A 19,424-nucleotide genomic window follows, 5' to 3' on the forward strand; every position below is an offset into this window, starting at 1 on the left:
CCACTTTATGGTTTTTAATTCAGATATTTGCTTCTCCTAGAAAGGTTGCCTTCACCACGGCTTACGAGATCCCTCTCCATCCAAACACACACATACATACACACAAACACACACGGTGCTAGTTGGCCATTGACCCCGAAAAAGCGTTCATTCGCCCTTTGGAAGGTCTTGATTTAATCCTTCAGGGGTCTAGCTAGTCTCCTCACCAAACAAGTCTGGTGGGGGAACCAGTTTAGTCGCCGGTGACCCGACCATAAGGCAGGTAGTACTAGGTTACATGGTACCAGTACCATATGATATGACCTAACATATATATATATATATATATATATATATATATATATTAGGCGCGTGCAATAAGTAATGCCCCTGACTCACTTCCCATAGCAGTAGAGCAACGAAACTTGGCACAGTTATTAATTTTTCTCTACATATGGAACCACCCAGAGTTATGCATTTCTCCCATCATTTGATGCAGCTCTGGAGAACATTTTTGTAGAACACCCCAGGTTGGTCCTCCAACCACGACGTGACTTCATAAATCAAGGCTGCATCATCTGGGGAACGCTTTCCTTTCAAAAACAACTTCATGGCTAGGAAGAGGTGAAAGTCAGAGGGTGCAAGGTCAAAAGATTGGGGAGGATGGAGAAGGATTTCATAACCACACGCCCATGCTTCGAATCTGGCGACATGCGAGTTGCGGACCGGAGCGTTGTCCTGCAGGAGGGGGTACATTTGCTGATGGCCCGCCTCTTGATTTTGATAGCTTCCCTTAATTTCCTCAAAAGTGAAGCATAATAGGCTCCTGTAATTGTGGTACCCTTTGCCAGGAAATCTGTCATCTCTACTCCGCCCTGGTTCCAGAAGACTGTGAGCATGACCTTGCCAGCGGAGGGCTGCACCATTGCCATCTTTGGAGGTGGTGAGTCCAAATGCTTCCACTGCATTGACTGGGCTTTAGTTTCTGGATCATAGTGATGGACCAAGGTTTCATCCTGTGTAATCAGTTTTTTGAAAAACTTTGACTCATCTTCTTGGCACATCTCCAAATTCATCCTCGAGCACTCGACGCGTTCTCGCTTCTGGAATGGTGTGAGCAACCTGGGAATCCATCTGACAGAAACCTTATGCATATGGTCATGAATGATATTTTCCACAGACTCTGTGCTAATTTTGCGATCTTGGGCTATTTGGCGAATAGTAATGCGCCAATCTTTCGAAATGGCAGCCTAAACTTGACGGACAGGTGCTTAAACAATGCCAGAAGGGGGTCGACCAGATCTGGGAGCTGTTTCCACATACTTCCGGTCATGTTTGAATTGACGATGCCAGCGTTTTACAAGGTCATATACTGGGGCATTATTACCATAAGTTTCTTTCATTTCATCAAAAGTCTCCTGTAGTGTGCGTCCTTTCAAATACAAAAACCGGATCACTGCTCGACATTCAACAGGCTCCATTTCACACCTGACTCAGTTCACACACCTATAAAACAGAAACCACAATTAGTTCAGAGCTGTAATTTGCCACATAACCCGTAGAGATATAAATCATTGCACATGAAAAATTTCAGCTAGATCAGACAACTTGAAGTGGGTCAGGGTCATTATTTATTGAACGTGTATATATATATATATATATATATATATATATATATAAGAGAGAATGAAAATTAAAACTGTAAGTTGAATTTTACAACCAAAATTTATTGTTCGACTGAATACTCCAAAAAACAATTTACAACGTCCTTATTCCGCGGAGGTTCAAAGAATACTATTCTCATTGTTCTTCTTATTAGAGGACATAAAGAAATCAGCAAATTATATTTGTAACGATGCTATAATTTGCTAATTAAGGCATTAAGTGAAATCGCAATTTATTTTAGTTATAAATTGCCAAATAAAAAAAATGAAAAAAATGAATAAATATTGGATATGTAAAAAAAAAACTAATATAAAAGCAAACCGCGTATATTTCAGCTTGAATGGAACTCCTCTAGAGTTGATCCAAAATGCAAAATAGTTCTTTAGATAGAATGTATTCCAATATAAATTTAGCGTGACGATGCATATAATCCGATTGGAAAGTTTTCAAAATCCGATTGGAAAGCTGAAATTGTTTTTGTTTTTTGTTTTTTTCGGGAAGTGCAGTAGTCCAAAGAGAAGTCTGTCCCTAATCAAATGGGATCTAATGGTAAGAAGAGAAAAATCCAATATATATATATATATATATATATATATATATATATATATATATATATATATATATATATATATATATATATAAGATCCTGGATATGACCTGACGATGGTGAGGCCCAGCTTGCGGGCTTTGGGGAGTGTGGATCCACCCTTTAATTACCATTGCTCCCAGGCTCACTCTGACCCCGAGTGGTAGTACCTGTTAGGGTCCCAACTATGGGTTAAATAGAAATTGACTTGAAAAAAAATATCTTCTTTTAAAAATACTTTTCTTCAAAATAACTGGATTTGGCATTAAATAACCTGAAAAGGGTTGATATGCCATAAAACAACCAACCAACCAACCAACCAACCATATATAGATATATATCACCTTTTTGGAAATTTTATAAGTTCGAAAGACTATTGATAAGAATTTAACAAATTAAGGTTCATTGGAACGCTAATGGCCTGAATTGTGTAGTGGGCTGTATGCCATTTTCCACATTATTGTTTAAACAAGTGGGGATCACTTTTCTATATGCATTTAGCGGCAAATGTGTACCCACTTTATGGCCACTTTAGCTGTAAAGTGGGTGTTTATTTTACGTTAAATTAATATAAAAAAAGTTATTTTTAAAACTATAATTTATTTATATCACTGAAATTTTTCGTTTCCTGGGATTTTAACTGTTTTCGTCTTCAGCACACTCGAAAACCTATAATAGTGTTAATTTTACAGGATTTTTGTGAGTGGAAAGATACTGCAGCTTTACCAATATTTCAATCATAGTCATTTGTTTTCCTAGTTTTGCATATGATTTCCAAAATATCTGACATTTCTTCAAAACCTCTGGCCTTGCGCGAGTTGAAATTAAAACTTGCTGCTATAGTTTTAAATGATCTGAAATAACAGCAAGGGGAGACTTGATTCCACATGTATCTCCCCTTTTTCGTTTTCATACATAAAGTAAATTTCACAGCGTATAAGGATTATTTGACACTGGAGATATTCATAACCGCACCCTATTTGCAAAAGAGGGGAGATATGACATATGAGAAATATTTGGAATCAAGTCTCCATTTGCTGTTATTTCAGATCATCTGAAACCATAGCAGCAGGTTTTAATTTCCCCTCCATCAGCACCAGAGATTTGGAGGATATATATTTCTTTTATTTTACTCATAAAACAGTAATCTACGGACATGTTTCGAGGACCTATCTCTCGTCAGTGTGTGTATATATATATATATATATATATATATATATATATGTTAGGCACCGCCAAAACTGGGGGGGGGGGCAGGTCAGTACTTTTTGACGGACCGTCTTTTTAAAAATCTACCGAAAATCAGATAATTATCCGATCAATACGAAATTTTCAGCGATTATTAGGAGAAGAATGAACTTTATAACAGTGTACTTATTTTTCATAAACGATATTTATATATATATATTTTTTGCTTACAAACCCCCCCCCCCTTGTTTTGAAGTGGGAATAAATATGCTTAAAATAATCATCTTAAACTGAAATCAACATATTGTGTTGTTGTAAGGGACAGAATTATAGATTCAAAAAAAAAAAAAATTGTTTGCATACCTTATTTTGACGTCTGAATATCAGAACTTCGATTGTGTTTAATTAACCCGCTTTTGAGTTTTGAAGTGTGAAATTCGGTGAATATGTTAAGTAAAATAATTAATTTAAGTTAAGCAAAACAAAAAAAAAATTTTTTTAATATTTATACGAAAAAAGCCATTTAAAAATTTTTGATAAATAAATTAACAATTTTTTTTTAGCGAGCCGAATAATGCATGACCATTATTAAACATGTCATGCTTTGAATAATCGATACAAAAAAAAATCGATAAATATTGTGCCCTTTGTGTTAAAAATAGCATCATTTTTTTCGATCTCGTTTGAAAACGTTTGCCGCCTTTCGACTACGGTGGACCAATCGCGCTGAAATAATTTTTTTTTTATTCTGCTTTAAATTGCCCCCCCCCATTTTGGGGAGCCTGGCCCCCACACACATACACATTAAAAACCAAACTCATACAAATGGTCACCCATCTGGTACTGGCCAGCCTCAGCTTAATAATACATTGAAATTTTCGTCACTGAAAAATAAGTTTTTTTGGCCTGTTTGGTCTTCCATAGTTTTCTTATCATCAAAAGAAAACGTAAACAGAGTCGATCTGAACTCTACGTTGACGCGAAATATTTGGTTACCTATATGAATAAGTGGAATTATTTGAAATGCAGGTACTTATATTATAATATTTTTGCATATTCTCTTAGAAAATCATCCTAAATCTTAGTTAGACAATAAATAAATAAATTAATTATTTCAAAAACCCTTTTTTTTTTAAATATTTAAGTACGTTTTTTGTGCAAGACAAAAAATGTCAATTGTTAACTTTTGGGGAAAATTTAACATTTAAAATTGAATTAAAAATAGTAGAAAAAGTTTTACATTATTCTGTTTTCTATATGCTAAAATGCAGGGTTTTATCTTTCTGGAAAAAAAAAAGTTACTCAGAAATAATGGATTTTAATAAATGTAATTTAGTTTTAAAAAACAACAACAACTTGATTTTGCGGCCATTTTTGGCGGTGCCTAATATATGTGTGTGTGTGTGTGCGCACGCGCGTGTGTGCGAACGTATGTGTGTCTCTCTCATGAACATTCACTACATATTCAACAGTGTATTTGCCGTTTATTTTATTTTATTTTTTTTTATTTCGCACGAAGCTTAGAGGCATTTAGAATCGCAATTGAGCCGAAGACGATTGCGTCCAATAAATTTCATGTGTACTCTGACTTGAGTGAGTTTATTCATCCAGACAAAAGTAATTATCTTGTTTATTAACCTTCGGGCAATGGGAAAAGATGAACGCGTCACTAATGCCCACGCGAACTGGAATTCTGTTGACAGAAACAAAAAAAAATACACTTTTCAAAAATGTATTGCACCTGAAAGACGAGAATAAGATAGCTATATAAGGCCGCATCCATTTTCGCACTGAACAAGAATTCTTATAATTATGGTATTTAAAAATGTTGTTATTACGTACATCACGCCGTAGGCTGGGACTAATAAAAGTACTTATTACATCGTTTTTATATTAACCTTCAAGTTAAAATGTATGTACTCCAAATTAAAAAGGGCAAGTTAAAGATTTTTAGAGCATGACCTTGATGAGTAACGAAAATTTAGATCCGACGTCATTGCATCCGAGGGCAGATTATGGTCTCGTTTTACTAGGCAGACTAAACACAGAAAGAATCAAAAAGGTAGAATTCCAGTGGATGGATAGTAAGATACTTGGTTTAAGAAACTTCTTTCTAAGAAATATTCTAAACGTAAACTGATAGTAAATTAATGTTCCAGGCGTGAACCAATAACCTCATAATGTTTTATTTTTTAGTTTAAAAACCAATACGCAGCATACGTCGAATTAAAGGATAACCTTCAAACAATCTGTTGGAGTCTTTCTCTCTACGGAAATTTTCTCTAAAATATTTCATTCTTCGTGTGTCTCTTGTTATTCCGGCAATCATATTCTCTGATCAGTTTTAATTCTTGAAAATACCGGGGTTTTTTTTTTTTTTTTTTTTTTTTTCAAATCCGGCCAGTCATTTTATCAGATCAAAAATATCATTTAAATCGCAAAATGTATATACCAAATGTGTGGCAGTAACGAACTGTTTGCATTCGGCGGATAGATATTGTACTGATGTGATTTCGTGAGCTCTCGGCCAATCAAAACCCGGGGCGTAGAAATATGTTTTGTTGGACTGTTTACACCAGACGGCAAAGTCGTTCAAATAGACAATCCTTATGCCGTCAACACCATCAAAATCTGTCTGCTACCACCACCCTTGAAGGCAAAGTTGGAAATTGCTATCTTCCAGTGCTATGCGCTAGTCTCTCAGACTCACTAAAGCTAATTCATTAAGATTGCTCGTCTGAACGGACTGAACATATTTTTTCTTTCTTATATTTTACTAGCATTTCAGCGCGGCATTGGAAGTGTGTGTTGAGCAAAAAAAAAAAAAAGTGGTAGTAGGAGGCTGGCTCGAACCCGTACCGCAAAGGAGGAAAAGAACGGGGAAAAAACGTAACGTCTTTGTTACGACAACCGCCAAACCGGAAATGACGTAGGATTAAATTAAGGCGAGACAATCGAAAAGATGGGATGACTTAAAAAAAAATATCGGTAAAAATGCGACCCCTCTCTGACAAAAGTGCCCAGTTGAGGGTGAATAAATTAATGTTTTTAGCCAATTTTTCGTTATTTGTCGACTGAAGGATCGAGCTTCAAAACGATACTGATCTTGTGAAAATTCCTCACCTCTGTCGAAAATGTTAGGAAGACATGCAAACATACATACATACATTTATATATTGGAAGCTGAAATTTTCGACCCAAACCGATGAAAAAGCTTTCCCTATCTCTGAATAGCCTTTATGTAAAATTTCAAATGTTTAGACCAGAAATTGTCTGACTAATTTGATAGAGACCGCAGATGTCAAAGTTTTTTAAACTTTGACCCCTATTATGATCCCTTAACATTTCTTGTTTTCGGCTCAAATTAAGTTTTTTTAAGTTAGATCCATGTCCAAGAAACCTATATCTAAAATTTCAAGTATTTAGATTTAGACCCAAAATTGGCGGAGGAATTTGGTAAAGTTCTCAAAGGTCAAATGGTTGAATTTTGACCCCTTAACAGCCAAATTTCTGGCCGAAAATGGATTACATAGATTTTCCCAAATCTCAGTTCCCTGTATATCAAATTTCGAGTTTGTAGACTGAATATTGACAGTTATTGCGTAGGTAAATGTACACAGACACACACACAGACAGACACACACACACACACACACACACACACACACACATGCACACTTTCACGTTTATAGATATATAGATTCTATCAGGTGATTTTTTTCTTTTTAATAAAGAGAATATTAGTGAAAGTAGTGGTTCTTATTTTTCAGGGAATCAATATGTTATATAGTGGTGCTCTACGTCAGTAAGAAGAGATTATGCTAACTAGTATAAATTGTTACATTAAGTAGATGTCGAAAGAAAAAAGACCCGCAAGACGACAGCGGCCACCGTCCAAGGAAATGTTCAAATCTGAAGGTCTCCCTCAAACAGCTCGGTTTGTATTCTAACTCATAGGAAAATCTAACCCAAGAAAGGTGTTTTGGCGTGCTGCAACTCACAAAGGGGTTACCATTGCTGAATTCGCAATAAAGAACGCAAGAGTAAACGTGACATTAGAAAAGACAGAGCGGTAAACCCCTCTGGTACAGAATCATCTCACAGGTGTCCAACATGCGAGAAATACTTCAGATTTCGAATCGGCCTAACAAGTCATCTTCGAACCCACAGAACTATTGCATGATCCCGGTCATCTTTGCAAGCGATGGACTAACATCATTCGATGTCGGGGTGGTTTGGCGGCGAACGGAAGTGGAACCAGTGCACTTAGCGTGTTTAATGTGGGAGTACAAAAGTCATTTTCCTTGACAAAACACGCTAGAAGCAGGTGTCGATGATTACATAAAAATGATCACGTGTTCGAGGATCGGAACAGGATTTTCGACGGAGTTCACGGCGAGTAAGTGGCCGGACCACATCTGCCGATAATGTAGAAGTCTAAAAGAAAATTCATCGAGAGCTGTCTGCTAATTGACACTTTTGTTAAAGCTAAGTAAGCAAATTAATTTTTAAAAAAGGAATTAATTTTAGCCTTTCTTTTATGAGGAACTTATTTTGATCTCTCCCCTTGTGAATTAAATTCTCTCCACAATAAAACATTTAAAAACCGCCAAAAAGTATTTTTCTTTTATTTAATACACTAACGAGGGGTACCCGGCGTTGCCCGGGTGTTTAGAGGTGTGTGTGATCGGGGGGAGGTGTTAATCAAAACATAAGAATAAGCGAAGTAAATATTTTAAAACTTTAAAAAATCGAAAAAAAACAAAAAAAATAACGTAAGGCAAACGAACGATGGTAAATGTAAAAATCGGAAAAACAAAAAAAGAAAACAGAAAAACGAACGTTAAAACTTCTTTAAAAAATCTGAAAAATACCCCCCCCAAAAGAAAAACACGTGAAAAATGGCTTAACTAACCCCGGGGGTTACCCGGCGTTTCCCGGGTGTTTGGAGGTGCGTGTGCTCGGGCGGGGGTGGAAGTGTTAATGAAAACATAAGAATAAGCGAAGTAAAAAAAACTAACGTAAGGCAAACGAACGATGTTAAATACAAAAATGGGAAAAACAAAAAAAGAAAACGCGAAACAGAAAAACGAACGTTAAAAAATCTGAAAAATAAAAATACCTGAAAAAAAAACACGTGAAAAATGGCTTAAATAACCCTGCTTCAATATTAAAATTTAAAAAAATCGAAAAAAAAAAAAGAAGATATCTCGCACCATGATTCGAACCCAAAACCTTCAGATAATGAGGCAGCGCTCTAAGCAACTGAGCTAAAACGACTTCGCGGAAATTCTGTCGCTTTTTCAAATATTTAAAGTAAATCAGGTTACGACGTCGTGTGACGCATGCGTAGAAGAGAACTCGTCATGAGAGGACGGTTTTTTGCTGATCCCTACCCCCCCCTGTAGAAAACTACTGATTTCAGGGTGAAAAAATTAACGTTTTTGGCCAATTTTTCGATATTTGTCGGGCGAAGGTTGGAAGTTTAAAATGATACCGATCTGGCAAAAATCCGTGACACGTGTGGAAAGTTTTTGCGAGACATACAAACACACATACATACATACACACATTTTCACTTTTATATTTATAGATGACTTATTCGCCTGAGTTTAACAGTTACTAGACGACGCAACAATACAGATCAATGGCCACACACATGGGAAGTGATGTGGAAAAAATGAAGACAAGACCTTATGTAAAAAAAAATTATTTAATCGAATTGCTTCTTGATCGCTCACTAGCGAAAACTTTCGGGTGCATAAGTACGCATGTGTTGAAAAGACTATGTGCTTCGCATCTGTTTTACTTCGTTAGCGTTCTGTTCGTTTTATTTTATGAAAAGGTTACAAATATAACACGCTCAATACGTAAATTACACTCCTTTCTTTTCTCTTTTCTTTTCCCGAAACTAAGCAACTAGATTGTTTTTAGGATTTCATTGTTACTTTACATGCACATTTATATATATATACGGCATAATCACGTTGACACACCGGATCCCGTCAGATCACCGAAGTTAAGCAACGTAGAGCCTGGTCAGTACTAAAATAGGTGACTATTTGCGACTTCCAAGTGCTGTATGTTTTCTCCGTTTATATCGGTGTTGTTTCCAGTCGTCCTGGACTTCTACTTGCCACTGGACCCAGACAGCACGGATTTAGGAGAAGTATGGTTGGTGATTGTGCAACCCTTGCCTTACAATTAAATGCACAGCTCCCTTTAGAGAAGTGTCCATTGTCTCTAGAAACTTCACTTGGCATTGCTCGACATACACGCAAACAATTGCTATTTTCTTTTTATTATACCAAATTAACATCGAACGTTAATTGTAATAAAAGACAAAGAAATGCGAGAGAAAAATGCGTGAGATCATTTCATGACGTCATATCTCGACATGAACATGTAAGGGAAACTAATTAAACTACAAGCATGCTGCATGTCAGTGTCTTATTTACTCATTTATGATTAACCCATTTTGTTAATTAACTTACAAAGTCGATGTTCGCCTACAATTTGCATTACAGAAAAAAAAAATGTGAGCGTGTGCATAGGATTCGTATTATCGTAACGCATCCACGTATGCATCGTGTGTCTATAAATATGTTGAATCGATCCACAATAAGATCAAAAACAATAAAAGGCATGAATGTGTGACTTACAATTTTTTTTCTTTGTACATTCTGAACAGTTACTAGACAGATCAATGGCCACATATACTACTACTACTACTAATAATAATAATAATAATAATGATGATGATGATGATGATGATGATGATGATGATGAAGAAGATGATGATAATAATAATAATAATAATAATAATAGTAATAATAATAATAATAATAATAATAATAATAATAATAATAATAATAATAATAATAATAATAATAATAATAATGATGTATAATGTCAGGAATAACAGTGAGTCAAAAATATATACATTTGTACATTGGATTTAATAGTACGCACATCATATACCTATAAATAAAGATCTCTCTCTCTCTCTCTCTCTCTCTCACTCTCTCTCTCTCTCTCTCTCTGTATATATACATACATATAAATATGTGTGCGTATATATATATATATATATATAGTTTAAAATATAATTATCGACTGACACGTGTTTCGTCGTCTGCAACTCACCAGAGAGGCTGAATCTAACAAAATTCGAATTCCGCTAGATTCAGCCACTCTGATGAGTCGTAGACGACGAAACATGTGTCCGTGTATTTTAACAATACATATGCCGCTCCCCAATTAGGGTTAATCAAATTGGTCAAAGGAAGAATTGTTTCCAACTCACGTTTACGTAAAAATGCACTTCCGTATAAATAATTGAATTCATTCAAAAAATATCGCAATACAAAAACAAATAACACACACACACACACACACACACACACACATATATATATATATATATATATATATATATATATATATATATATATATATGCCCCTCCTCCTTTAGGGGTACCAAATTGGTAAAAGAGAAAATTATTCCCAACTGGCATTTAGGTAAAAATGCACTTTCATATAAATAATTGAATTCATTCAAAAGTAGTATCGCAAACAAAATCAAATAAATAGCATCCATATATATATATATATATATATATATATATATATATATATATATATATATATATATATATATATATATATATATACGAGGGGTGGACAATAAGTAATGCCCCCTTACCCACTTCCAGTTGTCTGATCTAGCTGAAATTTTGCATGTGCAATGATTGATATCTCTACGGGTTATGTGGCATGTTACAGCTCTGAACTAATTGTGGTTTCTGTTTTACAGGTGTTTGAACTGAGCCAGGTGTGAAATGGAGCCTGTTGAATGTCGAGCAGTGATCTGGTTTTTGTATTTGAAAGGACGCACACTACAGGAGACTTTTGATGAAATGAAAGAAACTTATGGTGATAATGCCCCATCATATGACCTTGTAAAACGCTGGCATCGTCAATTCAAACATGTCCGGAAGTCTGTGGAAACAGCTCCCAGACCTGGTCGCCCCCTTCTGCCATTGATGAGGCATCTGTCCGTCAAGTTGAGGCTGCCATTTCGGAAGATCGGCGCATTACTATTCACCAAATAGCCCAAGATGTCAAGATTAGTACAGAGTCTGTGGAAACTATCATTCATGACCATTTGCATATGCATAAGGTGTCTGCCAGATGGATTCCCAGGTTGCTCACACCATTCCAGAAGCGAGAACGCGTCGAGTGCTCGAGGATGAATTTGGAGATGTGCCAAGAAGATGAGTCAAAGTTTTTCAAAAAACTGATTACACAGGATGAAACCTGGGTCCATCACTATGATCCAGAGACCAAAGCCCAGTAAATGCAGTGGAAGCACTTGGACTCACCACCTCCAAAGAAGGCAAGGGTGCAGCCTTCCGCTAGCAAGATCATGCTCAGTCTTCTGGGACCAGGGCGGAGTAGTGATGACAGAGATCCTCCCGCAGGACAACGCTCCGTTCCACAACTCGCATGTCGCCAGATTAGAAGCATGGGCGTGTGGTTATGAAATCCTTCCCCATCCTAACCTTGCACCCTCTGACTTTCACCTCTTCCCAGCCATTAAGTTGTTTTTGAAAGGAAAGCGTTTCCCAGATGATGTAGCCTTGATTTCTGAAGTCACGTCGTGGTTGGAGGACCAACCTGGGGTGTTCTACAAAAACGGTCTCGAGAGCTGCATCAAACGATGGGAGAAATGCATAACTCTGGGTAGTTCCTATGTAGAGAAAGAATTATAACTGTGCCAAGTTTCCTTGCTCTACTACTATGGGAAGTGGGTCAGGAGCATTGCTTATTGCACGCCCCTCGTATATATAAGACTACTTCACATAAATTAATGTACGAAAGTATAGTTTTATGCGTAAACTTTAAGTATTTACTTCAACAGTGCTCAATACATAGGTAGCGCTAGGTAGTAAGTTATAAAAATATATATGGCAGTTAAGCTACACAGAATATTCCGCGTTTCATCCACGCTCGGATTCGCCAGGCTGACGAATCCTAGTGTGGATGAAACGAGGAATATTCTATGTAGCTTAACTGCCATATATATTTTTATAACTTACTATATATATATATATATATATATATATATATATATATATATATATATATATATATATATTATACCAGACTTTCTAAAAAAATTTTATCTTACTTCAAATTACGATAAAACGGTTATTTATGAACTGAAACAGCTTTGAATACAAACGCCAGAGGTAATTGAAGAATACTGTTCGCAAATGTTCAAATAAATGGCTGTTATTGTCCAGACAACACTGATAATGATGCACACATTGATGCGCAAATATAATGCAACGGATGATATGTGTGGGAGGGGAGCATATATTTGTTAGATTGCGTTCCGGTAATATAAGACCTTTTTAAATTTTAAATTGAAATACATGTTTTACGTTTATAAAATAATACGTCAAGATTTATTTTAATTAAAAAAAATATATTTATTATCAGGATATTTTTTCTTCGTCGCATGGTTTTAAAAAAAAATGACACGCGATAAGTGACCTCGTTAGATTGTGTTTCCGTGATGTAAGCGCTGTTTAAAAATTAAGTTGAAATACATACGTTTATATTTATAAGCCAATAACATGCAAAACGTTTTTTTTTGGTTTTGTTATTTTTTTTTGTTTTTTTTTTTATAAAATAAACAAATATTCACTTCATTAAAATCAAAATTATTTGACGTTATACGCTTTCAGGATATTTTTTTTTTTACGTTTTTGTGTGTGTTTTTTTTTTTGTTATTATTTTTTTGTTTTTTGTTTTGTTTTTTTGTTTTGTTTTTTCAACGGTGAGGTCTTTGAATGTCCGTGTGAAAGGCTTGGCGTGCGTTAAGTGAATTAGTTTGTGATATATCACGAGAACGCGGACATTCGAAGACATCGCGTTTGAAGAAAAACACACGGACTCTATTTTTACTGCTATTTTCTTTCATTTTAACACCATGCGACGAAGAAAAGAGAAAAAAATATCCTGAAGAAGGCGTATAACGTCGAAAATGTGTTATTATTTTTTGTTTATCGGTGATTTGTTTACTGTCAGAATTTCTTATATCAATGTTGTTCCATTCATTTTTATGCATTTTTTGTTTGTTTGTTTGTTTGTTTGTTTGTTTAAAATGTTTTTAGTCTCTATAGTTTCCTCGTGGGAGTCACATAGCGGTTCGATGCATCGAAGAGGATATAAATGAGTTTCGGACTACTTCCATTCGCCTACTACTCGTCATATGATTTACAGTTCATGAAAGAGGGACATTTTTTTAACTTTTAAGATGTGTTTCTGCAAAATCTTTACATAAACAAAGGTCTCTCTCAACTATTTTTTATGTAGATTCTCTAACCTTTTTCTTATGATGGAACAAAACACAGAAATTGATTTTTTATAGAGATTGAATCTAAATCATAGAAATTCCTTATTATTGTTTTAGAAGAAGTTACATCGACCGAAACGTTGTGAGAATAATAACTAAGTGTTATTTTCACAACGTTTCAGTCGCTATAACCTCCGACCTTCTTCGGGTGTATTTTGTCGAGTTCGGGAATCTTTCTGTCAAGCCCGAGAATCTGCACGAAACTTCGAACGGAACTGTTTATTTTATCTACGTGGGTAGCATCTACGTGGGTAGCATCTACGGGGGTAGCATGCTCTTACACCGTAAACTATGACAGGATAGTAATTCGCGTTTGTATTTTGAGTATCGCCTGCACAGAGGATTAAACCTCCAACTTCCAGAAGAGTGTAATTTACAACTAAATTTTACGAAGTACTTTATCCACTACGTCATTAGTCTTTTCTACCTTCGTTAATTAAATAGAGCGTTCTATTTGAAATATTGTTCAGATTTCCAAGTTGGATAAAAAGATTACCGAATTCGACAAAATACACCTGAAGAAGATCGGCGGTTACACCGACCATAACGTTGTGAAAAAAAATCATAATGAGAATAGTAGTCCGAAGTACTACTATAATACGCATATTCAAACCTCATCTAAAAAAAAATTCCGAAACATAGTATACTATACATTTACATTTAGTATACTATATATTTACCCGTCTGCGATGGTGTTAAATATGTCCGTATTGTCAACCAAATCCTGAAAGGGCTCAGCAATAATGTCTCTCGATCCTGGAATTGAAATATAAAACGAGACTTTTATTTAGAGGTACGTATAAAACGAAATACCAAATAATAATAGAATTTATTTCGACAATATAACATCATCTTCAATCATAGAAGCAGTTTGTTTTGTTTTTGTTTCGTTTTTTTGTTTTTGTTTTGTTTTTTGTTTTTGTATTTATTCTCTTTCCTAATGAAAACTAAAGTCCTATGGTGTTTAACGGTGATTTTTTTTTTCAAATATTCTAATCAGGAGGACTGAGTGAAAATGAATTCCATACGATTTGTTTCTCAGTTTCAATATGCATATGAACACGCACACACACATTCATATATATGTAAGGGATCAAATAATTATGTAAGGATTCTTTAAATGGAGACATCGATATAATAAAAAGCTCGATATGAAGGTAGAGCTTTGATGACCGTATATTGCATTCCCTTGTTTGATGAATATATCTATATGCAACAGTATATATTTTTCTATTATCAATATCCTTTCCTCTTATATATATATATATATATATATATATATATATATATATATATATATATATATATATATATATATATATATATATATAAGAGAAAGAAAATTAAAACTGTAAGTTGAACTTTACAATCAAAATTTATTGTTCGACTGAATACTCCAAAAAGCAATTTACAAAGTCTTTATTTTGCGGAGTTTCAACGAATGCTATTCTTGTTATTCTTCTCATCAGAGGACACAAAGAAATCAGCAAATTATATTTGAATTTGCTAGTTATGGTATTAAGTAAAACCGCAATTTATTGTAGTTATAAATTGGCAAAAGAAAACAAAAGTGAAAAAATGTTGGATATGTAAAAACAAATCGCGCATAATATTTCAGCTTGCATGAAAATCCTCTCGAGTTTATCCGAAATGCGAAAATAGTTCTTTTAGAGAGAATTCAGTTGGGATCAAATTTTCTATATATAAGTACTGTTATTTATATTAGTTTAAAGTTTACCATAGCGTATATCAGGTAAACACTATATCCCTTTGATTTCATTGATATATATATATAATTATTTTTTACTATAATAATTAAATATATATATATAATTTGTACTCACTTGGAGTTTTCACACAGGCCCTCATGAAAGATTTCTCTGTCAACAACCTCTAATTTTCCCTAGAGTCTAGTGACAACAAGTCTCCCCAGATTACCAATCAGAAATACTCTCCACCTCTTTCGATAACCATTGCAAATGAATTTGCCTCGTCACAATAGCCGTTTACCATTGATTTCTCAGTGGAAACGATTGTTGGACTTTACTGAAATTTGAGTGGCAAAATCTTCTCTAAGATCCCAGTATTTCTCGCACTCATCCAATGGAGGTCTGTTTATCTCTCCTCTATCTTTCCATATATTTTTGTTCCTTCTCGACTATTTGGTGTGATGTCAGTTGATTCTGGCACTACATTTTTTTAAAGGAGTTGGTAACTTATTAATAGGGCTATGGCAAGAGAATAATCTTTTCATTATTTTGACTCCCGAGTATATATCAGTTAATATCATATATGTTTTAGATAGTGATGTGACTCTCGATTGAGTAACTGTGTCTGTGTCGAATATATACTCGAGAATCAAGACAATGATAAGAATATTCCATTCTCATAGCCCTGCTTATTATTATACAGTTTCGGTTTTCGGATTCCATGCGGTGTTTAGCTGGAAATTGAAATTGTATATTTTCAGAATTTCATTATATTTAAAAAGTCTTATTCCCAGAACCGCGAAACGTGGCACCAGAAGTCTAAAGGTGAGACCGATAATATTATGGGTTTTAAACTACTATAATATAATACCATTACGGTGTTGCCCTTTGCGAACGGCAAGTCACTAATAAGGGCTGTGATTTGTGCCGACATTTTTGCATCTTCGTTAGTTACGGAACCGGCAACAAACCTTACACATGCACGAGCACCAGCAGAGCACGACAAGCAGATTCATGTGATGATTGATCACCTTGAAGATGAGTGGAACGCGCCACACAGAACTTCCGCAACAGTCTTGGTTTATTAACGACTATCGTGAATTCATACAGCTTTTCGAGCACCCCACTATCGCTACTATTTGAAGAATATTTTTTAGCATGCTCTCGGTCTACCAACCCAGTAGAAGACTCAGTGAAAATATAATCAAAAATAGAGCGCGAAAAGTTTATTATACAGAATATTTTAAGTGAACCATTTTTAAAACTATTTAGTACACGTGTACTCAAGTTTAAGTAAGTCTTTATTTCTTTATAATAACGGAGTATATAAATAAGGCGCCACACTAGCGTGAATTGATTTGACTTTACGAGAGCCTCTCCATCGGCACTATTCGGGTAAACAACTTGGGACTGCTCTCGGCTTATCACTTAATACTTGCATATTTATTTCGCAAAAGAACATTTTATTAATTAACTATTATTTGTAGTCGCTAAATGAATTGTGAAATATATATTTTCGAAAAACTTTGAAAAGTCGGGCCGAGTTTCGAGGAAATCCGCAGATTGTTTAATGTAGTTATTTGAAGAGAGATAAAAAAGAATATAACAGCTAAAAGTCATAACAATCTTTGATTGGCTAACTAAAAAAAGGAGGAAGTGTTTTTATCTCCTCTCCCTGGCTCGGATGGGATGGGTCATGTGACGTAAAAGTGTTTCTAAATTGGAAGAAATTTGCAGAATAGATTTTAATGAAGACAAGTGTAATAATTACAATCTTCTAATCTTATATATTCCAATGAGAAATTAACCCAACTAAGGTTTTACTAATTAGGTACGACAAATTGAGGCACGACAAATGTATGACAAGGCGTGACAGCTGCTCATGCTGATTCTATAGTCGTGTGATATCATTCGACCAACCTGGGATTCTTATGTCTAGAACAAGAATACAGACTCTATTCAACGCGAATGAAATGAATTCAATACAAACTTACTTTCCAATTCAACATTTAAATAAATATCTTACGGAATAATTTAATGAGAATAAATGCTAATGTTTGTATAAAGCGATGCATTCAACGTACGAAGGTTTTGTTTTGTGCCTCACACATGAAACAATCGCATTTTTTAATTAACAACGCAAGCAGAATTTTCTATAAACAAGTCCATGAAAAGGTAAAATGAAATACGAATGAAAAGTTCTCAAATTTTTTTCTTCATTTTAATTAAGCCCAGGGTCGGTTGGTTATTCTGAATATTCGGTATTTTTTTTTACTTGCACTTATTATTTTTTTGCTACAATAATAAAAAATATTTAATTCCTGGTGTTTCAATTAGGACTTACCGGAAGTGGCAGATTTCTGACGAATACCTGATGCAGGTTTTCCGGTCGACTTGTGTTGTTTGACCTTCAACTAAGAAAGAAAAAAGAAAAATATTATGATGATGATGATAGCAACCTTTTGTCTTTTTTTTTTTTAATTATTATTCAACTTTCACCCCAAACAATGCACAGTATCACTTTCAAGTAGGAGGCTACTGTCGGGAACATAAGTTGCCGGAACATTATGAAGGGAAATAGGCAGCAAGATGTCTGTTCACATTGCACTTGAACTTCTGCATGTCAGTACAGTTGAGAAAGCGGAATCCCGGAAGGGAATTCCAAAGTCTAGCAGTTCTGGGGAAATAAACTATTGGAGTATAAGGCTTTCTTACATTTAGGGATCTCTACTGTGTAGGGGTGGGATTTAGCTGCTTGCCGGGTTTGGCGGAGGCATTTACGTCGAGGAGGTACCAGTGCTTGAAGTGCCTTAGAGCATTCACCATTAAAATACTTGTAGAACAAGCAGAGGGATGCAACATTTCGTCGATGGGGCAGAGGTTAAAACTTAGATGGTTAGTTAAGGACCTATCAGGTCGGCAATTCTCTTTTGAACCTTATCCAGAATGAAGAGACTAGTAGCAGATGCATCAGCCCAAATATGACAACAATACTCCGTACATGGGCGAATGGTGGCCTTAAAGAGGTACAGGATACTTTCAGGCATAAGTAGTTTCTAGCACGGTAGAGAGAACCCACCTTCTTCGCAGCGGTCCTGGCAATGCTTTCAATGTAATTGTTCCAACTCGTATTCTCTGTGAACGTTGCGTTCTGTATCTAGTTTGATGCACTGCAGCGACTGCCGTGGCTATACAGTCGAAGCTGGGGTTGCTTCACCAGACGAAGGCCTGGTCAGGTGATAAGGAGGTCTAGGTTTGCCGAGTTACTAGGGTCTCTTCCTCGGTGTTACCGAAAAGTCTGACAGAAATGCAAGCCAATACGATCGGAGCCAGCATAACTATAGTAGTTGCCGGAAAGGTGTTGCTTCACCATTCACCTATCGGGCCTTCAAACCAGATTTTTATCATGATTTACTCCTTTAGTCTATGTCTTTCCCAAGGCATCCACAAAGCAGCGTAGCTATTTGTCCACAGCTGATGAAAATTTGAAAGACGAAAAAAACGTAGATCCTCATCGTAGTTATGGTTGTATCAAAATGAAAGAGAAATTCATAAGTGATTTCTGTAAAAATGTAACGTGCATTCTGTAACGTAAAAACGTTACGGAATTTGCGTCGCTTTTGGTCGAGTCCTTTCAAGAAGATAAATATACATACACTGCTGATCTAAAATTTAAGACCACTTAAAAATCTTTAAAAAAAACAACTTTTTTTTAATGAATAGATTTTAAACTCTTCCGACTTAAGGTTACTAATACTACAATCTAAAAGGTTATAGAAACAAAAAGGTACATTCCAAAAATTTTCTTTAACAATTTGCATTTTTATTAAATTAGGCGTGTTACACATGATCAAAATTATAAGATCCAGGG

At 35.2% G+C, this 19,424-nt stretch overlaps 1 protein-coding gene and 1 pseudogene across 1 annotated transcript in view; one reads left to right on the forward strand and one right to left on the reverse strand.

Annotated features, from left to right (window-relative positions):
- LOC145258225 (uncharacterized) overlaps window positions 1–19,424 on the reverse strand; it is a 371,050-nt gene that overhangs the window by 106,503 nt on the left and 245,123 nt on the right. Inside the window, exons 12-13 of the mRNA XM_080116177.1 lie at window positions 17,898–17,967; window positions 14,525–14,600 (exon numbers count right to left, since the gene is read on the reverse strand). Coding sequence (XP_079972303.1) covers window positions 14,525–14,600; window positions 17,898–17,967 — 146 coding nt within the window. The remainder of the gene's footprint in view (window positions 1–14,524; window positions 14,601–17,897; window positions 17,968–19,424) is intronic.
- LOC145258597 (5S ribosomal RNA) lies at window positions 9,388–9,505 on the forward strand (annotated as a pseudogene).

The sequence above is a fragment of the Euprymna scolopes genome, chromosome 33 (genome assembly GCF_053919585.1).
Source record: "Euprymna scolopes isolate OS-2025 chromosome 33, ASM5391958v1, whole genome shotgun sequence".
In the NCBI taxonomy this organism is placed as follows: Eukaryota; Metazoa; Mollusca; class Cephalopoda; order Sepiida; family Sepiolidae; genus Euprymna; species Euprymna scolopes.